The sequence below is a fragment of the Barbus barbus genome, assembly GCF_936440315.1.
Source record: "Barbus barbus genome assembly, chromosome: 46".
NCBI lineage: Eukaryota > Metazoa > Chordata > Actinopteri > Cypriniformes > Cyprinidae > Barbus > Barbus barbus.
In genome coordinates, this window is record NC_136724.1 from 12,612,566 (window position 1) to 12,637,180 (window position 24,615).

A 24,615-nucleotide genomic window follows, 5' to 3' on the forward strand; every position below is an offset into this window, starting at 1 on the left:
GCAGGTTTTAAACCGCCTGGTTCACCCAACAATAAATAGGAAAACATACTTTGGTTTTACAGCAGGGGAAATATGATCAGCCCAGTTTATGGTGACATCCAAGAGACACAGACAGCTGAAGAGGACACTTACTTTTACTTTAGATTATGGGTATTATACTGACAACAGACATTAAACTGATTGTCACTAGTCACCTTTGACCTTCTTAGCTCAAGGCTAGACTTTCTGACCTAATAGCCCACATTCATTAATGTGGAATAATTGTGGCATATTCACAGCAAACTAAAATGCAATTATGTCTGTTCACCATTTAAAAAAAAAAAAAAACGTATAAGGTACACTTTATAAGGCATTATCCAGAGGGGTCCATCATATCCAGAGGGGTCAAGACAAATAAAATTTAAGGTAAAAGTGAGCCACATTCCTCTACATTTGCATTAAACCACTATATATAAAAAAAACAATGAATGTTTTAAGACAATTCCAACGCTGGTTAGCTTCAGGTCCCCGTTAAAGTGACGCTTAGGGCATATTAATGCAAAGTAAACGATTGACATACAACAAACAACATATTATTCACAAACTCCTCTAGCTTTGCGAAGCTTTTGATATATTGTGTAAAATGGCCACTTGGTCGGTCAAATATCCCCTGCTAGGCATACATTATCTTGAAACCCCAGTGGTTGACACGCATTTAATCTTACCTGTTTGTAATGTTGCACTGAAGAGGTGTTTGCTCTCTGCAGCTGGAGATTATTGGGATATGGACTCCGTGGAGCGAGTGAAGCGTCGTACGCCACAGCTCAGAGAAATACAGCGACACCCAGTGCTCACTGATGCCAGGCATTTAGTGCAGTGCTTCTCAAACCTTTTCGACTCCAGGTTCTCTCATTATCAACCTAGACACTAGAACTTGACAAATGGCTCACAGAAAAGGCTAAATAAAAAAACTCCAGTTCCCACCTTGTAATAATCCAGTTGAAGTCAAAACACAAGTGTAGCTGAATTTCAAACAAATTACAATTATTTGCAGGAATGTTTTTATTGCATTGTTTTAATTATTTTCTTTGCACAGAAACAGTAATATAGAGGAGTATGTTTCAGTCAGGCCTTATAGAGTCGATTAAGGTACTGTGCTCATACATGACACAACAAAATGTAAAAAAATAAAATAAAGTCACCAGAAGTAAATACAGATACAATTATTATTATTATTATTTTTTTACTGTAGATTGTTGCAGGCCTGTTTGTTATACACCGGACATGATGGGACTCTTATCAAATAAAAACTTCCACTTCTGCCACTTCTGTTTTTAAAAGATTTTCCTCATAAACTTGGGAATCTTCCTGTAGATTATTTTCAAACAAGCCACAAGCATTTATTTTCGTTTTCTGCAATGTTTTTCGCTTTGACACAATCTCGCGTTTCCTAATTTGGCCCAGTCTCCGTCTGATTGTAGAGTCATGAACTTTGATTTTAGCTGAAGCAAGAGAAGCCTGCAGTTCTTTGGATGTTATTTCGGGTTTCTTTGCGACTTCCTGGATGATTTTCCGCTGTGTCCGTGGAGAAATCTTTGTGGGTCGACCACTCCTGGGAAGATTCATCACTGTTCCAAGTGTTTTCCATTTGGAAATTATAGTTCTGACAGTGGATCGATGCAGTCCCATAATTTTAGAAATAGCTTTGTAACCCTTACCAGACTTATGGTAAAAAATGATCTTTTCTTTTACATCTTCTGGAATTTCCTTTGATCTTGGCATTATGCACTTGCTGAATCTTTGTTTGAATCTTCAGGTTGATTTTGAGGAGTGCTGTAGAGTCAGTCCAGCCACTTCAGCAAGGAATCTGCAAGAGTTAAAAAAAAGTTCTTTAAATTTGATCTCTCTGCTAGATCTGTGAACTATTTAGACCAGGGGTGGTGAATGTCAGTCCTGGCGAGCCGCAGCCCTGCAGGGTTTTGTTTCAACCCTGATCAAACACACCTGAACAAGCTAATCAAGGTCTGAAGGGTTACTAGGAAGCTACAGGCAGGGGAGTTTTTAGTAGGGTTGGAGCTGAACGCTGCAGGGCTGCGGCTCTCTAGAACTGGAGTTCGCCACCCCTGATTTAGACAGACAGTTCTACTAATTTAATTCAATACATATTTAAACAATTATTAAATAAATAATAAAAAAAACATTTACACTGCCAAAACTTCGATTGAGGTAATTAGATTTCATGTTTGAAAGACATTTCACCAAGGCTGCGTTTATTTGATTGAGAAAAAAAGTTAAAAACTGTAAGTTTTTAATTTGAAATATGTTTTAGCATACTTTAGCTAAATGAACTTCTGTGATGGCAAAGCAGCCATACTACAGTCTGCAGTGTCACATTCTTCAGAAATCATTCTAATATGCTGATTTGTTGATCAATAAATATTTCTTATTATCAGTACGGAATTGTGCTCCTTAATATTTTTTGAAGAGATTTTTTTTTACAGGATTCTTTGATCTTCAAAAGAACTGTATTTATTTGAAATACATTTTTTGTAACATTTTAAATGTCACTTCAATTTAATGCCTCCTTGCGGAACACCCCTGGGGCAGTGGACTATTAATCTGAATTGAAACTGGTCTGTGGAAATAGGGAGTTTCCTTTTTAGAGCCATCTAAAATCAAAGACAAAACTGGTCATATGAGTTTTTGTAGGGCTTTAATTTTGTAATAGAAAATCAGACAGTCCTGACATTGGGCAAATGACATTCTGGAGTGGTGTACTGTTAATCAAAAGTGAAACTTTTTTGTGGAAACAGGGAGTTTTCTTTTTATAACTATGTGAATATTTACAGATAAATATGGTTATATGCAAGCTCATTCTTTTATTTTATTTCTCATCAGTTATTTTCATATTATTTGGAAATTCTACATTTAATATTACTCTTGAAGTCATTTTCATTTTATCGTTTTTTAAACATTTGTATTATTTAAAATGTATTTATTTATTCGTTCATTATTGACAAAAAACAAAACATAAAAAACTGGCTTAATAAATGAATTCCTTTGTCCTGAGTTTTTACAGGCTGTTACCGCAACGCCTAGTATATGCGCGCACCACAAATAACGCGTCGGCTAGAATGACCGTGTTTTTCAGAGGCTGGCCTGACCGCAGCACTTAAACAGACGGCTGGTTAACCTCGACCTTCACTGTAACTGACACCAAACGTAACGACTGTGACCTAATAAACCACAATGAGCGAAAGGGCAAGAATAATAAGCTAAATAATAACTGACATCGTCGTAGTCAATGCAGTTTGAAGTAAAACGGTAACCTATTCACATAAATCGCTTCTTCTTTCTGTAATTACATGTTCTAACTGACATGTCCTTCCAAAAACTACACAGAAACATTTCATTTAGACTAATCTTACCAGGCAGGTTTGTGTGCCATAAATTGACAACATCCGGATACAGATCGCATATGTTAACAGCAGCTTCTGAGATGCTTGGGCAGCAGCTGAATAAATTCCGCTTTATAAGAGTCATCACAACGTGTCAACATAAGAGACCTCTAGTTTACAAATCATTATGGACTTCAGTCTTATATGCATGCCATGCAACATCTGTCTTTATTTTACTGTCATTGCACATTAGTTTGTATCCTTGTGTTACGAAGTAGGCTATAGGACCAAAAGACAACTCATTAATCATATATTCAACTCAATAATATATTCATAGGCTATAATTTGATGTAGTAATATCTGAAGTCCCATCTAATGAAAAAACTACACAACAAACAACTGTTAGGTACTTCTTTTTATTCCCTTCCCATAAGAATAGCCACATTAATGAGGAATTTTCTTATTTTGCAATCAGGCCTCACACAGTAATGAGATGGATGAAAAGAGGTCAGTACAAATATTTTACGTTAAACAGCCAGTCGAGAACTGAGTTGCTCTAAATATAAAAAGTATTGTACTATTCATTCCTGACTTGTCAACATCATAACAAAAGGTAAAAAATATGCCCCCAGGAGTAAATACAATTGTGATATTGCACAATAGTTTAAAGTACAGTATGTACAATTTCACATACAGTGGTCATGCTGCCGTTAAAACAAGTTGAATACACGAGCAGAATGCAATCATAATATGAGATTCAGATGAGTAAATATATTGTTTACACTTTCACTGGTATATTTACTCATAAACAATAAAATGTCAAAGCCATGAATTGCTGTGATCCAAAAAAATCTATATTTACATTTAATAAAAAGGCCTATACATGTGCCATATGAGAGGCAGCAGAACTGAGCTGTGTTCAATACATTTTTTTGTAACCTCTTGTCATAAAAAGAAACAAATCACCTTCACGTCTAAAGAATAATACTGTAAAAGGTAAATGAAAAGTGGTCATATGACAATTAAAATGATCAAAGCTTTCTGTCTTCAAGGAACATTCAAGAACATCTTTTTCTTCACAGATCATGAGAACACTGAAAATCCTTCCTTTTAATACACAGATAGATGAGACACAATGAAAGGCTAGGTCATCTACAAAATATCCTCATAAAAATATATTCATATATTTCATTTATTGTGAATCCTAACTGATTAATCTTACAATAACACAAAACATTGTTTATATTTTCAATGTAAATGAGGGGTGAAGAAATTGATATTAGAATACATTCTCATGAATCCATCATTATACTATCCAAAATGTCAATTTGAGAAATATTTAACTAAATTAACATGGTTATAATCTGAGATGTGATCGTGAACACAAACCCTTTCAGACATATATCATTACCCATACACCTTTCAAAAGTAATATTAATCTAAATTTATAAGATGCAGCATATCTACTTTTTGCAAAACCACATAAATAAGAGAGCTGATGAAACAACAATCAAATTTAGCTTGATATCTCTATGAGAGAATTATAAACTATTCAGATCAGAGACTCAGAATTACTCTAATACATGGTTGATGTGTCATAAGTCTAAACCTAGATACTTATAACAAATAAATACATTAAACTGAACAACATCAGTTGTCTAAAACCATTCTGTGAACCAGCCTCTGAGAGAATTGATAATCTGTATATAAATGACATTTTATTTAAAAAAGTAAATACTTCAAAAAATGTCGAAAGTAATTTGACAAAATGCACAGTGCAAAGAATTGATATGCCACTGCTGTTCCGAACACTTCTAAACTCATAAACATTGGGCCTACTTTCTTCTCAGTCAAATATATCAAATAAATACAAACAGCCATTTGATTTGTTGGGATTCTCCTTTTATCTATTCAACCAAAGTCAATTCTGCACAGACGGCTGGCTGAATCCTAAAGGCACCTTGAATTAAGTCATTAAATTGGGTGTCAGTGGTCCCACCTTCTTCATCTGCAATGACAAACGCTGATGATACATGTTTGGGTTTTCATCTGCCAAATAGATGCCACTATGCCAATGCTTTACCACAGCCTGCATAAATGAATCACAGACAAAATGATCTCTCAAAATAACATCTTTATGCCATGATACATGCCTTCAGTAAAACAAATGCTTAAGACTGAGAGGTGTTTGGCAAGGAACAATAAACTGAAGGCTTCCACAAGAAATAAATGAGCATAGCTGTGCAGAAGGCTACAAACAGACGGCGTCGATTTGACATAATTCTTGGTGCATGCCTTGTTTTTCTTCCCTTCGCTGATGATATACAATCTGATGTCATCTTAAACGTATATCTTTGTCATTTGTGCAGTGAATTAAATAAGAATATTCATATAGAGCATTTAACATTTACAGTCTGTCTAAAACATTTTCCACACAAGGACTTTTTGTAAGATTAAGCACGTGAAGAAAACGATTAAACTTACATAAACATTTTCCATAAAAGAGGATTTTGGCAAATAATTATGCTTCTGTTAAAAAAAAATGGTGAATTGATTTATTAATGTGATCCAGAGATTACACACTTAAAAGACTTCTGGCAAAACACAATAGAAAGAGACAAGCCAGTCACTATGTACAGGACAGTTTCTCAAACCGGTGATGAGCTTGATCCCAAAACATTAGTTCTGATACTCAAAAAAAGATTCTGAAAGAGTCTGTACACCCCTATTAGATGAACCATTCTTTCTTGCTTTCGTCGATGGTCTCTGTGAAATTGGCCTCGGTGCCGATAATGGCCGCGTCGGCTGACTCTGATGAGTCTCCCCCCTTGGCCTCGTTGGTGTGGTAGGTGCCTTTATGGCGGAACATGTATCGGATCAGAAACACCAGCGTGCACAGAATAGTGAAGATCACCACTGCAATGATACCTGCAAGGGAAATACATTCGCCACAGTTAAAGGAATAGTTTAAAAGGAAAATATGCTGAAAATGTATTCATCTTAAACCATGTAGATGAGTTTGTTTCTTCATTGGAACAGATTTGGGAAAATTAAACATTACATCACTTGCTCACCAATGGATCCTCTGCAGTGAATGGGTGCCATCAAGAGTTTAAACAGCTGATAAAAACAACACAAAAATTCACACGACATCTTGTGAAAAGCTGTGTTTGCAATAAAGAAATCTGTCATAAAGACGTTTTCCTAATTGATGGACTGGTGTCATATGGATTACATGTGGACTAATGTGATGTTCATTCTGACGGCACCCATTCACTGCAGAGGATCCATTGGTGAGCAAGTGATGCAATGCTAAATTTCTCCAAATATCTTCTGATGAAGAAACAAACTTCATCTTGGAAGGCCCAAGGGAGAATTTTCATTTTTGGATGAAATGTTCCTTTAAAACAATAGATAACTTAAAAGTAGTAAGTTCATCTGAATTAAATAAGAGTATATTTCCATCTCACCTCCTATTATAGCTGAATTCCTATTAACTCCATCCGGTATCACTCTTTCCTCATTGAAGGGGAAGTCAGCACCTGCAGATGATCATAATAATTATCAGGTATGATTGTTTTCATTTAAATTTTAGTTGCAATAATTTTGTAGTGTGTTCTTGTCAATATTCATATCAAGTTTATTTTTTAAATGTCTGTAGTTTATGGATTTATCGAAGTATGTTTTACAAGAAAATACTATTTCAGTTTTTAACTTCAATTGTTTTTTCAGTGTAGTTTTTGTTTTAGTTAATGAATAAATGTGAAAACACTAAACAGTCTGACATGTCCAATTCTAGAAGAAAATGAGTCAAGTTCTCCGTGTCAAAATTAATTGCATTTACAAGCAGATTCATTTTTTAAGGAGCTGATGTGACTAAACAATTCTTCTCAACATGTTTGTCAGATAAACAAACATATAATGGTTTAATATGATGCACAAAGGTACTTATAGTTGGTCTTCAAAGAAATCATTTTGTTCACTAACTGGCCATTGACCTTTTAACAGAATAGCAGAGCTCAAGGCCTGTTTATTTAGTTATGGTTGTGGTGACTGGTCTAAAAAGTCGACTCTAAAATGTGCTATACTGCTGTATTGAACTTTCGTTCAGCATTTAAATTTCATGTTTAAATCACTCTGAAAGCAATACAATAACTGTGGTGGTTAAGACACATTTAGGTGGGTGCATATAAAGAAGTTTACAGTGGACAGATCTTGTCAGTCATGTCAATGCTTCACTCTGGAGGTGCTGCAATCAATAACTAGCACTGGAAATTAGATGTCTTTTACACCACTCCTGGGAAATAATGCAGGACTGCGAGATTTCAATGCATTTCCAGCACTTCAAGACATCTTGGTTGTTTAAATGTGCTGACCTGCGTCTAGGTGCCACGGGTCGGTTGCAGCAGACATGGGTGGGATGGTGAGGGGTGAAGCTCCGCAGTTGGATTCCACCAGTTTACCCTGGTGAGAGACAGGCACAGAACCGCGGGACCTGAGAGCGGCTTTCAGAGGAGCAATGGTGTTGAACTGCACTCTGGACAGGCAACCCACTAACCCGGGGGTGTTGTATTTTTCAATAATCACTGGATCAATGTACCCGGTTTCTGTAAGAAGAAGAGATACAGATAGGCATCTAAGAGCAAGAGAATAATCAGCATCTAGATGTTTGAAATGTCAGAAGCCCTGAAATACAAGATAACTGCAGAAAACTGATCCAAGACTTGTTCCGGGAAAAGTGTTCCATTTCACTGAAATAAAAGGATAAGATCAATGCATGTTCATGTATAATGTACATACATCAGATATGCATTACAGTGGCATCCTAAAATAAAACCTTGAGGGAACAACTGTATCTGATTAAAGAATGTATCATTTTCACTTGAATTACAAACATGTTGATAATAAATTACTGTCTGGATGTATGCCATTCCCATTCAATGGTTTACAGATTTTAAATGCAAACTATTTGTTTGTTGCTATACTGAATATTAACAGGAATAGTCCACTTAAAAAAAACAAAATAAAACTCACTATCATTTTTTCCCCCCATACCTGTATAACTCGGTTTCTTCCGGATCTTTTTAATACATCATTTGATCTAGTTCACAATAAATGTCAGAACGATTCAAAAATTCATTGCTCACTGAAGATTATTAGTGATTAATGACTTGCATTTTATTTTGATCCAGCGGTTTGTTTCTTAACTAAAACTAAAACTATTAAAAATAGTTTACTTAACTGAAATAAATCTGAAATAAAGCAAAAAAATAAATATCAGATGAAAAGCTTAAATGAAAATGAGAAATGTTGCTGCATTGGCAACTAACTGAAATACTATAAGCTGTTATTTTAAATAAAATAATTTATTAAAATAAGTACTGAATTGATTTCTAAAAATCTGAAATATAAATGAAAGCTAATTAGAATTCTTAAAAAATAACAAATGCACATAAAATGACTTAAATGTGAACTACGATTAAAATGAAAACTGAAAATATAAAAAATACAAGCTAATTCAATAAAAAAATAATAATAATTATAATAGCATACAAATAATACTAAAATAACACTGATTTGTTTTCCACATAAGGCTCTCTTTAATTATACTTTGTGCGCTTTTTGAAAAGAACGACCTGAACATTCTTCAAAACAGCTTCTTTTATGCTATTCAGATGAAAGTAAGTCATACAGGTTTGGAATGACATGAAAGTGAGTAAATAACGACAGAATTTCATTTTTCGGGAGAACTATCCCTTTAAACCTCGATTGCTCCAAACCAATCTTTGTACTCTATGATATTTAAATCCAAACAGCATAATCCTGACATAAGATTAAATAAAACACTTTCTATTACACTTCTACTCTTTTCTCTCCCCCTCTTTCTTGTCTTCAGGCACACTAACATATCCTTTTGCCTTCAAAGTGCAGCAGAGATTTGCCTACAGAACCCCCTCCACCAAACACAGGCAAAAGAGTTCGTCTAACTGCTGCACATTACAGATTAAACCTCTTCAAACCTGTGTTTGTGAAGCCTCTTCAAAGCAGTGCGCAGCTAAATTCAGCATTCTCTCACCACAGCCAGGGGTAAAGTACACGCTGTCTCTACGGTAAAAGACCGCACTTGACAAACACACGATGAGAACAATAGATAAAATAAACAAAGCAAGCTGCCTGTGTTGTGCATCAAGAACACCTCATAAGGATGTTGATTTTTTATTCAGAGTATCACAGTAAAACAGTTTTTATACCTTGCAGTGGGGGTGCGCGAGTATATCAGAGATTCAAGTTTGTGCAACAATCAGATGTGAATTAAGAATACCTTTTGAATTGCAATTCAACTCCTGAAACTTATTTGCACCAATAAACAAGAGCCGCAATGAAGTGTATATTTTTCTTTATAGCATATACTATTATTTAAAAGTTTGGGGTTGGTAAGATTTGTCTGCATTTATTTGGTCAAATGCAATGCAAAAAACTGTATTTAAGACATGAAAAAACCATGTAAGAAGTTCTACGCTCATGTGTTGCACTAATGAAAGTCAATAAACATTCGCTACATGCAGAAATAATAGGCCAAAACACAAAAATATTCCAAATGCTAGGTCTCACAGGGCTAAAATGGGATTTCACCCCCGATTCAGCAAAAAGAAATGGCCTCCCCACACAACTAAAGTCAACCTCGCAGCTCAATGCTCAGCAGAAAATGAAGAAATGTGATATCCTTATGAATACTAGTCTCTGTCTCAGATTCTTGCTGGCACAAGCTAGACAGAACACTTTCAGCAAGACGCCTATGAATACAAATACACAAAATCTGATCTGCTTGAATTTCATTTTCAGTGATCAGTTTCTCAATGTGAGACGACCGGGGTAATAAGAAACAACAGAACTGTAGAGACGTTAAATCTCTGATGTGAATGATCTCATTAAATTCTGTTATTGCCTTTGCTTTAAATTACTGGAATATGAAATTACAGAGATTAATTTGAGCACATCTCATCACTTGTGTGAAAAATGACATCAAAGCATAGCAAATCAAACAATTATCATTCTTGTCACATTCACATCCAAAATTTACTTTAAAATGCAAATATTTTCAATGATTTAAAAGAACATAGCTGCAGAACACCTGACTGGAAAACACATTAAGCTATTCAGGTTCATGTTTTTTGTATGAAATATAACACGTTCTGCTGTGTATTGGTTCCTCAGAGGCGTGAAACGTGGCTGGAATATTTATGAGAATTGACTGATTGTTGCTGCTGCAAATTCAGGTGGAAAGCTCTGGAGATTTCCCTCTCGCTCTTCATGATGCTCTGATTATTAGAGACGCGCTGCAGTATTTGCACTTACATTACCCGTTGTTTTGTGCAAGCTGGACTTTCATTACATGGATTTTACCCCCTTGATGAAATGTTTTATACTGCAAGCAGATGGACTCAAATCAGCCACAGTTCTGCTTTCTTCTGACATTAAGAGGGAGGAGGGAGCACTGCAGTTTCTTTGTTCCTCAACGCTGCAAACTTTACCTCGAGGTACAAACAAACATTGATTTTTACAATTCCCACTAAAAGTTCATCATGGCCTGCTTCTATAAACACACAAATCCTGTTGTTTATCTCCCTGTGATTGACTGATAAATAAAAGCAGACGATTCCAGCTGGCTGTCTGTGTTCTGTTGATCTTGGAGGGCATATGGTGCTTTTAGCGTTGTGCAGAACAATAAGATTCAGGTTAATTAGATTCAAGGTCAAGATTTGGTTGATATGAAGAAAGGGTGGATGGTGTGACCTGAAAGTGGTGGTGGCATCTTCCTCCACCCAGCATCACCACACCGCATTATTTCAGTGTGCTTGTGTGCAATGTATGATAAAATAGGACTGGTAAATAAAGGCAACCAGAGTTGCAATTTTTATGTTATATATTTGTGGTCAATATATGCGAAATATATGTTTAATAAATATATATATATAAACAGTGAAGCTCAGTGAAAAACATTGTTTTGACAGAGAAAATGTATTTAGTTTCAACCTTACTTTTTCTTCAAATGTGACATGTATTTTCTCGAATTTAAATATATAGACCAAAATATATATAAATTAAATTGGCCAAAATTATTGTGGTGTGCCATTTTTTAAATAAAATTTATATATATATATATATATATATATATATATATATATATATATATATATATATATATAAAATATAAATTTGTATATTTATTTTCTAGAAATATAAAATCTATCCACACATAGGTAGGTGGATGGATGGATGGATGGATGGATGGATGGATAGATGATGGATAGATAGATAGATAGATAGATAGATAGATAGATAGATAGATAGATAGATAGATAGATAGATAGATAGATAGATAGATAGATAGATAGATAGTGTGACATGCGTCCCGAGCGCCTATCAGCGTCGCCCTGGCAACAGAGGAGAAACACCTGTTCCCAATCACCGCGGGCTGGTCGGGCACAGCTGACGCCACTCCAGCAAGGGCTACAAAAGCCACCTCGCCGAAGGAGATGGTGAGCTATGACTCCAAAACAAAGCCAACTAACGTTTGTCTTTCTTGTGCCAAGCAGACACCAGTGCATGACCGACCAGCCCGGGGATTGGAGCACGAGCACGATGCACGGAGCACCCACACCGGAGAAAGAGGGACGATCACAGAGCACCGACTGCAGCACCAAAGACACGTTGGCACTTACTGGCACTTTTCTTCTTAATAAAATACACCCTCCGGGGTTTTTGTCACCCTCAACCCCTCGTGTGATTCTTCAGCCCGCCACACTAGATAGATGGATGGATGGATGGATGGATGGATGGATGGATGGATGGATGGATGGATGGATGGATGGATGGATGGATGGATGGATGGATAGATGATAGATGGATAGATGGATGGATAGATGGATAGATAGTTAGAGCTACATCAAAAACTGGCATGCATTTATAGCATAAAACTTGCTAAATCATAAAAAAATAATATAATTTCCTTGACAGCACCAACTTGTACTGCAATGCACCCACACCTGTAGCAACCTGCTGTAAATGCTTCTCCCTTTTATTACGCAGTTCAGTGTAGAAAACAGACACAAGATACGCACATGATCATACTGTAAAACTCACCAGACGCAACTGATACTGCATTACACAAGCCATGTTCCTTACTGCAGTCAACACTTTAAAAACACTGTATCACTTTAAAAACATTTCACACTGAGAAGAGATGTAGAATTATGCAGTGCAAGTAAAACTGCTATTTGAATACCCATAAAATTATTTGAACAGCTCTTTTGTCTATGAGCTGCTGAGAAACGCTATGAATTATTCAGAGACATTAAAGTAAACACTGCTATCCTGGTAGGGGCCATTATTGCAGGGGCGAGACAGGGAAAGAGGGGGCAAATGAGGGACTGAAGACTGTCTTTTGATGGATGGTTGGGCGATGGAGAGATGGGTGGGATGAAAGGGTTGCCATGGTAACAAATGGAAGCCGGTGTAGCAGGAGTGTGAGAGAATGGCAGATGCTGGACCAAAAGAAAAGTGATAATGTGAATTACAATGACACTGTCAACACCTATCATGATGGCCTAACATTTAATTTCACCTCATTTTATGTCATCTTACTATACTGCTCAGAATGGAAGAGGCCAGTCTTCAGATCTTGCTGCATAATGCACCATGTGCTAACAGACTGAGACAGAACAACACCTGTCCAACATCACGTGACAATAGGATCAGAGAGCAACCTCAGAAACACCTGCAGAGGAAACACATAGCTATATTCACTAAATGAATTATGCAAATCAACATGCCCATAACAATTAGAGCTGATCTCAATTTGCACAAAGAAATTCCCTCTAGAATGCAGAAGACTATTGCAATCTGCCATACTTTACTGGGACTGTACAGCATTGTTCCACCCACTTCAGACCAGATACCTGAAAAAATTTTAAACTGTCACTTTTATCAGCCAATAATGATGAGTAATAATGTTATCTGCACAAGGTGCAATCCATAATTCAAATAGAAAAGGATGGCCTTGTGTTCAAGTGTAAGTTATGTATACACACACACACACACACACACACACACACACGTTGGTTTTTGTGGTTTATGGGGACACTCCATAGGCGTAATGGTTTTTATACTGAACAAACTGTGTGTGCTATTGCCCTACACCAACCCTACACCTAAACTTAGCCCTCACAGGAGACTTTGTGCATTTTTAGATTTTCAAAAAAACACCATTTAGTATGTTTTTTAAGCCTTTTGAATTACGGGGACATAGGCAGTGTCCTCATAAACCACCTTCATATTGTAATACCTCTGTCATACCCATGTCATTATACAAATTTGTGTCCTCATAAACCACATAAACATGCACACACACACACCCGGTTTGAGTCTGAAACAGATATATATATATATATATATAAAAATACAAACAGATTTTTTTTTTTTTTTAAGTTGCAGGTTTTGTACTGAAATATATAGCACAAAAAATACAAATACATTTTATGAATTCAAACCTCAGTGTTTCTACTTATTCAGCTACCCTTGGAAGATGCAAACACCTGCACCACACACATAATCCAGCAACGCAGACAATCTGCCCAATAAATCAATAACCAAACATGCTACAATACATTCTGATTCTAATTCAATATTAGGAACAGGAATACATAAAAGACTACTGTGGGTGATTAGTGGAATATCCAAACACATTAAACACATGTACGGCGTCCTTCCCCCTGGAAACACAGTCTCACATCCTCATTCAAACCCCTCAGTGCTGCAGTACAGAAAGCAAACATTACCTGTCAGACAAGTGTTTGTTATCAGCTATATCTCACTTTCTTCTTCCAAAATGCCAACCTTCTTCACTGTCAATGTATGCTACTCTCCACGCTGCGGATGCCTGTGTGTGAGTGTGTGTGTGTGTGTGTGCACGTCTGCAGCTGGGGCTGGGTGATCACAGACTGCAGCCCCTCTCCTGTTCCGCACTCATTGATATCCTGCTTAAACAACACCTGGAAACTGGATTCCACTGTCGTGTGGATCTGGAGCCCCCCTCACACTGGACGATGACTGCACCCAGAGCTGTGCAATGAGCACAGAATAGCCAATGACATCATCCATCTGTTCAACGAGGCTTTGATAGAGACCAGGCGGAGTGCATCAGGATGTCTTTTAGAGAAGCTAAGCAAGTCTGTTCAGTGTAATAGAATATAATTTTGTTTTCTTGACGTGTGTTCTAGTCCAAATTACTATTCTGCTATAGACTTTGTGTGGGAAATGGTGGAAGTAAAAACTTGCTCTTTCGCCTCTGGCTCTCAAATGTACTTTTGACAGGTTTTTAAAAAAAATCTTTAAATAATATGTTCGACGCTATACTATTTATTATTAAGTTTTTTTATATATTAAACTATATATTAAAATAAATAATTTTAACATTAAACCTTTTGTTCAATTGAGCTGATTTCCATTTTAAAGTGCCCCTAAGGTGCCGCTTTTGGAGCGTTAAAAATAGCTGTTTCCAATTGGACCAATTACCATACGTCACACAAAGGAGGGGTTTGGAAAAATGAATCGTTGAGTGAATCGTTTGGGAGTCGTTGAGCAAATAAGCAAATAAATGCATTTTATAAGAAAATGAAAGTGTTTTTTGACCTTGCAAGCATGTCAACCTGTTGTTGAAGATTCCCAAAACCAAAATACGAACCTTTCATAACCCATAATAGGGGCACTTTAAACACATAAAATATCTCTAAATGCATTTTCCCTTTAAAATATATTTAAATAATATTCTCAACATGATATTAATATTTAACTTGTGTCTGTTTGTAATCTATATTATTTAAATAATATTTTCAAGATATTCATATTTAAAGTATTATGTAAATTTAACCATAATATACTTATTTAATTAAAATGAATTTTATTATTAAACCATACGCCAAACAGGGCTGGTAAATTTCCATTGTAAGAGTCTCTAATTGCATATTTTAAATTAAAAAACACGTTTAAACTTTATTGTCTGTGGTAATCGACAGTTTGCAACAGATTTGCTCCATAAACACAAAGTAAATACACTAAATATTGCTTGTGTCTGCAAACTACACATTCAGCTGTCTGTGATACATAGTAAACAAATGAGAGCGACTGAGTGAATAGTGTTCAGTCCTCAGGGAACATTATGAGGCTATCACTCATCTAAATGAAATCTTTTGTGTGCCTTTCTAATGTAAATCGGCCCCTCAAGGGTATAGCCTGCTATAAATCTGTACATTATTCTCGTCTTAAATCGTCAGGGTTTGAGGGGGCTCCTCATAATTGGTACTTAATGACTGTGTCAAAACATACTCAAGGGAATAATTTTTTTTCATTGCAGTAATATTAGATTCATAATCTGGTTCACACTTTAAAGCAGAAATGTGAAGCTTTTGTTTTTGTTAATGCAGCCACATGAATTCTTACGTTAAAAATGTAATTCGAGCTGCTTTGCATGTTATTTTTGTAGTCTGAATCTTTATCTTGAAGTGGGAGAGCTTGAATTCAAAAGCCACTGTTACATCCAGTTACACCCCAACCGAAGCACATACAGTATGTGCAGGATGATGAATCATCTCCTATATGAATCATGGGTGATGAGGCTGTTCAGACTGATGCAAGGATGGCATAAATCTCTTCAAACACACCTGAACTGATGAATAGGACATCCGTTGGAGTAATTTAATTAGGAATGAAATCTCCTGACTGAGCCTGTTTAATGCTATGAAGGCTTTAGGGCAGAACACTGCAGAAGTGATTCTGCTTTTGGTGGTTTTAATCGACTGAAGAGACAGCAAGAGATGAGAAGAGCAAAAAAAAAAAGAAAGAAAATGAAACGGAAACACACACACACACACACACACACACGCAGCCGTGAAAAGGTTTTTGCCCCCTTCCTGTTTTTTTACCTTTTTTGCACATTTTTCACACTTAAAATATTCCGATCATCACACTAATTTTAATCTTACACATGCAAGTAAATACAATAACTAATGCAAGTAAATACAAAATGCATTTTTGATCTATTAAGGGAAAAAAGCTGTCCAAACCTACCTGGCCCTGACTGAAAAAAAATGAATTGCCCCCTCCTGTTAAAAGAACTGTGATTAACCACATTATTTTCGAAAGCAGAGTTAAGTTTCACTAGCCGAACCCAGGCCTGATTACTACCAGACCTGTTGAATCAAGAAATCACTTAAACAGGACCTGTCTGACAAAGTGAAGCATGCTTAAAAAGCAACACATAATGATCTAAAGAAATTCAAGAACAGATGAGAAACAGAATAGTTGACACGTATCAGTCTGGAAAGGGTTATAAAGCCATTTTTAAGGCTTTATAATGTGATTGCTCTGATGTGCCAAGCTATCAGAACCGAACCAAACCGAAAGCTGTGGTTAAAAACCAAGGTACTGAACCGTGGACTAACTGTATTGTTGCATACCTAGTGTGTACTGTGTATATTTGTATGTACATATAATAAATGTGCATACAAATGTGTAATATGTTATATTTACATTTATTTAAATAATATAAATATTTCTTAAATATATACGTGTGGGTGTGCATTCATATATACATAAATACACAGTACACACTTTTTAATAACACAAATTTTAATATCACACAAAGATAACCCGAGTAAATACAAAATGCAGTTTTTAAATGATTATTTCATTTATTAAGGGAAAAAAGCTGTCCAAACCTGCCTGGTACTATGTATGCCCCCTAAATCTAATAACTGGTTGTGCCAGTCTTTGCAGCAACAACTGCAATCAAGCGTTAGCGATAACTGGCAATGAGTCTTTCACATCGCTGTGGAGGAATTTTGGCCCACTCTTCTTTACAGAATTGTTTTAATTCAGCCACATTGGAGGGTTTGAGCATGAAAGGACTGTTTAAGGTCATGCCACAGACTTTGAGTTGGCCACTCCAAAACCTTAATTTTGTTTTTCTTGAGCCATTCAGAGGTGGACTTGCTGGTGTGTTTGGGATCATTGTCCTGCTGCAAGTGCGCTTGAGGTCACAAACCGAAGGCCGGATATTCTCCTTTAGGATTTTCTGATAAAGTGCAGAATTCATGGTTCCATCAATTATGGCAAGTCATCCAGGTCCTGAAGTTGCAAAGCAGCCCCAGACCACCACACTATCACCATCATGTTTGACTGCTGGTATGATGTTCTTTTTATGAAATACTGTGTTGGTTTTACGCCAGATAAAATGGGACACGCACCTTCCAAAAAGTTAAACTTTTGTCGCAGCAGTCCACAGAATATTTGCCCAGAAGTCTTGGGGATAATCAAGATATTTTTTTGTAAATGTGAGACAAGCCTTTGAGTTCTTTTTTGGTCAGCAGTGGCTTTTGCCTTGGAACTCTCCCATGGATGCTGTTTTTGCCCAGTCTCTTTCTTATTGTTGAATCATGAACACTGACCTTAATTGAGCCTATTTAACAGGTCCTATTTAAGTGATTTCTTGATTCAACAGGTCTGGTAGTAATCAGGCCTGGGTTCGGCTAGTGAAACGTAACTCAGCTTTCTAAAATTATGTGGTTAATCACAGTTCTTTCATGATTTAACAGGAGGGGCAATGACATCAAACCTACCTGGTTTGGACAGCTTTTTTCCCTTAATAAATGAAATCATCATTTACAAACTGCAATTTGTATTTACTTGCATTATCTTTGTGTAATATTAAAATTAGTTTGATGATCTGAATCTTTTAAGTGTGACAAAAACAGGAAAACAGGAAGGGGGCAAAAACCTTTTCATGGCACTGTACATACACACACACATGTATACATATGTGTATGTGTATATACTGTATATATATATATATATATATATATATATATATATGATAAAATATATATTTCTTATAAAATTAAAATTTGTATGTAATGTTTTTGTATATATAATTTATCATATAATTTAATAAAGATATTGTACAAATTCTACAAATGCAAAGATAGATGGAGATGCACTGTAAAAAAAGAAAAAAGAAAAAAAAAAACACCACAATGACAGACATTCTTAAGCATTACGTTTCCTGGAGGGTCTGAATTATATTAATAGAATCTGAGAAAAAAATTGTAAAGTTGAAATTGGAAAAACTAGTCTCAAGAAAAACTAGTCTCATTTGAAGAGGCCTAAAGAAATTCAATGTTGTTGGGAATTGCAATAATAAAATATTGTCTTCACAAACAATGCTCTAAAACAATAAATCAACTGCTAGAGATCAAATCTTTTGAAGTATTTGCATCCCTTTGAGGTGCCTGCAGATTTGCACAGAAAGCACTGAAAAACTGCCAGGAGAAAAACAACATAAACCTGACAGAATCTCATTCTCTTGCATTAAGGAGACAGCCAGGCATGAAAGCACATAACCTTCAGTGATGCTTGACAAAAGGATTTCAGAGATGTTTGCTCTCTTTGAGAAAGATAAGCAGGCCTCTACCTCCCACCTGCTATGCTCGCTTTGAAAACAACCTGCACAAACCTGCTGAATCACTGCAAACTCATTTAACACGAGGCGGCTGCTTCAGAAACCATTGGGATTATCAGGCATTTTAACTAATCTATGTACAACAGCTAATTATAGTAAATAGGTAATTTATCTCCATGGGGAGTAAGACAGGAAGGAATGAGTGAGATTCAAAACTTGCAAACTTGACAAATTGAATGTATCATATTTGAGTCATTTTCTCCCTGTAGAGTTTCCCTTTTCTCCCTCAACCCTTTTCCCTTCATTATACTGCAGTGGGAGCCTGTCAAAACTGTGGAATAGACTTCAAAGGCGTCCTACATTCACTCTAAAAATGCCTTCTTTCTTTTCCTCTGAATATTCTTTGTTGAATCTAACTTTGGTGAGACATATCTGTATATATAAAAGGAATCTAATTTTTTGATGCATCGAGACTCACGTCTCAAACAATTATTGAGACTATCAACATAATTGGACCCTAAAAGAAGAGGATATTTTTCAGTTTGAGAATATAAACCAAAATGGTCATTTTGTCATCACAAATATTGGACCTTCATAAACTAACCATGAGAAACATAATATAACATTTCAATAGGCATTTCATGACCCTTTAAAAAAACAATTCAATAATAAAGGGATATTCTTCACTTTGTAATAACAATGAATTTACATGACTTTTCTTGTTTGTAATTAATTTTTTTAAACTTGGAAATATGCATTTTTACCTGATAAATTAAGCAAAAAAATTATTAAGCTTAACAAAATTATTTATATAGTGGAGATCAAAATTAGAGAACAACCTACAATTTCCTAAATTTCAAGGTCACTGTTTAGTCCTATTTGAGAGAAGGGCAGAAGGGCAGCTTTTAAAGAATATTTCATAAATTAATCATATTCTGAATCACAGTAAAACCTAAATGAGATATTTAAATAAAAGAACTCTGATCAAAATTAGAGAACACTTACAGATACTTACAAGTTATTTGTGGTAATCTGGCACATGGTGCTATTTTCCTTAATTATATGACAAACTCTGTTTAACTGGCAGCATTCCTCTAATTTTCACTAAAACTGCAAGATGGTGCGCCGCTCTAAGGTGACTGAAACCCTGTGACAGTAGGCGGTCCACATGAAGGCCAAAGGGATGACCCTTTCAGACACTGCACGAGAAGATGGTCGTTTAAAATCTGTGATTTCTAGAATATTGCAGCTTTACAATGTCCCCCAAAATGGCTGATCATCCACATAAGACAAATGCATGGGAAGACAGGATAATGCAGAGACTCTCAATGGGGAATTGGTTCAACACTGCAGCTGGAATTGCTCACCAGTTCACTGCTGGGGTAAGGGGTAAGGTCTCAGCATGTTTAAGAGAAGTCGGACTGAAAGTGCACTCTGCAGTGATCAAACCTCTCATCAACAGAAATAATTAAAAGGCTAAGTTCACCTTTGCTGAGGAGCATGTTGTGTGGACAGAGGAGAATTGTTCCACAATTCACTTTAATAAAGAAAGCAATTTTTGTCGTTTTAGCTTGTTTTAAACCTTGTTTTGTTTTATTTTAAATTATTTTAAGCCATCTTGAGAGGTGTGCTGAGGCCCGCTGCTTGAGAAGCACTGCTCCAGAGGATCAGCACTGGTGCAGCACCACCCACAGAGAATAAAGAGCAGCCGCATCAGCCCTTCTGCCCACTCAGAAACCTCAGATGAAAAGCCTCTCCACTCATCCAGGACCAAGTCGCCTGTGAGAGCACACTGGGATGGAGGCTGAATTCTGATAGCGGGGTGGGGTTGGTGAACCGCGCTGCTTTATCTGTACAGAATTAAGATCATCACAGCCATGCGGCTCGGCTTGAGGCCGAGTCTGTGATGGAATGCTGAATACTAATGTTTGATGTGGCCTCCAGGGGCCATAAAGCACATAGTCATTTAATTAGCTTTATCTCATCGCCAATTACTGTAAATTCACATAGTTAATGTATGTTGTGTGGGTGATGATGTGATGGCTGTCGGTAACAGTGTGATGCTCTGGGATATCTGACAGACAGTATAAATGAAATTATGTGTAGACACTAGACCAAACATCTTTTAATGTAAATCGATGGGATTCTTCGGCCATTTTTATTATCTGCTAAGTGAAAACTGCAAGTCTAACCATTTAGAAAAGTAATAGCACACATCTTCTCAGCAAACAGCATGATTTAAAAGAACCGTTCATCCCAAAATTTTAATTTGCTGAAGATTTATTCACCCTCAGGCCATCTGAGATATAAATGAGAAATTTAGCATTACATCACTTGCTCACCAGTGGATCCCCAGCAGTGAATGGGTGCCGTCAGAATGAGAGTCCAAATAATCCACAGGACTCCTGTCAATCAATAATGTTTTGTGAAGCGAAAAGCTGTGTTTGTAATAAAAAATTCACCACAAACTTTAAACTGTTGCTAAAATACATATATCTATATTATGGCAAGCTCTAGTGAAAAATCATCTAGTCTAAATCAGGCGAGAAATACGCACAGATCAAGCACTGCTTATTAGCAAAAACAGTTTAAAACACTTATAAACAAATACATCTGTGGATTCTGATGTGAGAGGACAACAGGGAATGGACTTTTTCACTGGAGGTCACCTTAATGCATTTGTTTCTTACAAAAACGCAGATTTCTACTTTACAATATGTTAATTTACTGGAGAATGAGAGTCCAAACAGCTGATAAAAACATCACAATAACTCACGTGGGTTATTGTGATGTTTTTATCAGCTGTTTGGACTCTCATTCTGACGGCACCCATTAACTAACTGCAGAGGATCCATTGGTGAGCAAGTGATGTAATGATAAATTTCTTAAAATCTGTTCCGATAAAGAAACATTTCCTTTAAGGTATCATTCATAGCTGTGATGTCAAACACTTGTTTTAAGATGTTCAGAAAAAAACACTAACCCTGTATGGACAATAATAAAAAAATGTGTTTGCTTTAACAAGACACTATAAATATAAAAATATTTTCAAACTAATTTTTTTTTTCTCTGCTCAAAATCATCCTCTTGCAGATGACCTTGATATAGCAAGATTCAGTATTGCTCAAATCAGTCTGCTAGTGCCATCGATAAGACTAAAAGCCTGGCACCAGAGGAGAGATGCAGAGGAGAAACGAGAGCGATGGAGACCACATGTGGTTTCTCAAAAGCTCAAACTGCTGTATCATCAACATCTTTGCCAACAGCATATCAATTGAACAAAGTACTGCATACTGCACATTTCCCTTAAAACACTGTCTGACCTCACCATACTTATTTTATTATTGGGTTTGTCAAAATCAACAAATTTAAGCATATGATTAATTAGACATGCTGAATTCATTCAATGCGACTGTACAAAATCAATGATGTGGTGTAATTTCAGTGATAACTGTCATAAATATTAGTAATTTTATGCATTCTAAAAATGTATATACAGCACATACACAGCTGTTTTGTGTGTCTTTGTGTATGCATCAATACATACAGTCATGTGAAAAAGTTAGGACACCCTATTGAATTCCATGGTTTTCCATATTAGGATATAATAATAAAATAACTGGTTCTTTCCAGGTCTTAAAATTTGGAAAATAAAACACATGACATATTGCACTGTTTCATTGTTTATTTAACAAAAATAAAGCCAAAATAGAAAAGCCTTGGGTGACAAAATTGGGACACCCTTACTGTTTACATAAGAATTAAGAGGGTAAATAGCAGTCATGCACTACTACTCAAATGTCTTTGATTAACTGATCATTAGCAAGTGTGAGCACCTCTATAAAAGCAGATGTTTTGGCAGTTTGCTGGTCTGGACCTTTCAGGTGTGTGTTAACACAATGCCAAGGAGTTAAAGGGATACTCCACCCCAAAATGAACATTTTGTCATTAATCACTTACCCCCATGTCGTTCCAAACCCGTAAAAACTTTGTTTGTCATCGGAACTCAATTTAAAATAGTTTGGATGAAAAGCGGGAGGCTTGTGACTGTCCCATTGACTGCCAAAGAATTAACACTGTCAAGGCCCAAAAAAGTATGAAAGACGTTGTCAAAATAGTCCATCTGCCGTCATTGGTTCAACCGTAATTTTACGAAGCTACGAGAATACTTTTTGTATGCAAAGAAAACAAAAATAATGACTTTATTCAACAATTTGTCTATCTGAGTCAGCGTAGCGCCATTTTGGAGAGTATCCACTGAACACAAAAAGTATATGCTGTTCTGTGTCAGCCGCACCACACGGATTCGCTGTTTTCATTCAAATCAAAGCATAAATAAATGTAGAAAACATATCCGTGTGGTGTGGCCGACACAGAACAGCATACGCTGTTTGTGTTCAGTGGAGACTTTCCAAAATGGCAATATGGTGATGCAGAGGAGACAAATTGTTGAATAAAGTCGTTGTTTTTGTTTTCTTTGTGTACAGAAAAAGTATTCTCATAGCTTCGTAAAATTACGGTTGAACCACTGATGGCAGATGGACTATTTTGACGATGTCTTTCATACTTTTTTGGGCCTTGTGGTGAGAGCTCTGTATAAACAAATGTCCACAAACTTCAGAGTGGGCCAAAATTTTTCCAGAACAATGTGACAGACTGATAAAGTCATGCAGAAAATGATTACTTCAAGTTATTGCTGCTAAAAGTGGATCTAAAGGCGATTGAATAATAGGGTATCCTAACTTTGTCACACATGGCTTTTCCCATCTTGGCTTTATTTTTGTTAATCAAATAATGGCACGGTGTGATATGTCATGTGTTATTGTCATCTGAGCCTTTATTTCCAAATTTTAAGACTTTCCAAGGACCAGATAATTTTTTAATATCTCCTTATACAGAAAACCATCGAATTCAATAGGGTGTCATAACGTTTTCACATGTCTGTATATTTGAAACATAAATCTTATGTAACATTATAAATGTCTTCATAATTGAAGGCATTAAATGACCTAAATGTATTAAATACCAAAAAACAAAAACAAAAAAACAACCTGATTAAATCATAAATATGAATACAGGAGGTATTGACAGCCCTAATTATCACAAATTTGAATGAGAAAAACAACACAATGCACTGCATCACCCTGACACATATAAAGTACCTAAAGACAACAACACAATCATGAACGCTGTATGCTTTCAGCCAGTTTCAAATGATCTTTTCTCCTCTTCCAGTCTTATTGCTCTGATTCCCTAAAACACAATTATGGTCCGGAGACACAGATAGCACACTCAGCTCAGTGTCCAATTAGCCTGATTCATGAATACTGTACAGGTTCTGAGAGGAACTTATATCTGGATGCTTAAATGAGCTTCTGCGCCCCGCAGTGCTATCCTGCATCAGCCTACACAGAAAACAATCACCTGAACAACTGGAGGGTGTCAGCAGCCAGTGTTTCCTGTCACAACGCTCATGGAGTTTCACTTTTACTTTTCTTCAGGTCTCCATGTCAGGAGTTCTTGTTTTCTATTACAAGCTGTCTTGATTAATTCTAAGCATGTAGACATGACAGATTGAGGTTGCCAGATCATCAACGTACTCATTGCCCAGAAACTCCCACATGCTCTCTTTAGAATGAACATTTAATTCAGAGTGTTTGGCATAATCTAAATTCATTTCAGGGTTTGATATGAAATGCGACTGGAAGTCATTTGCAGCCTTTT

The 24,615-nt window shown here is 36.2% G+C and overlaps 1 protein-coding gene across 1 annotated transcript in view; it reads right to left on the reverse strand.

Moving 5' to 3' along the window:
- Nucleotides 1–5,497: 5,497 nt before the first annotated feature.
- Nucleotides 5,498–24,615, reverse strand: part of LOC306864585 (contactin-associated protein-like 2) — a 388,195-nt gene continuing 369,077 nt past the window's right edge. The window contains exons 22-24 of the mRNA XM_079408681.1: nucleotides 7,754–7,984; nucleotides 6,848–6,919; nucleotides 5,498–6,305 (exon numbers count right to left, since the gene is read on the reverse strand). Coding sequence (XP_079264807.1) covers nucleotides 6,106–6,305; nucleotides 6,848–6,919; nucleotides 7,754–7,984 — 503 coding nt within the window. The 3' untranslated portion in view covers nucleotides 5,498–6,105. The remainder of the gene's footprint in view (nucleotides 6,306–6,847; nucleotides 6,920–7,753; nucleotides 7,985–24,615) is intronic.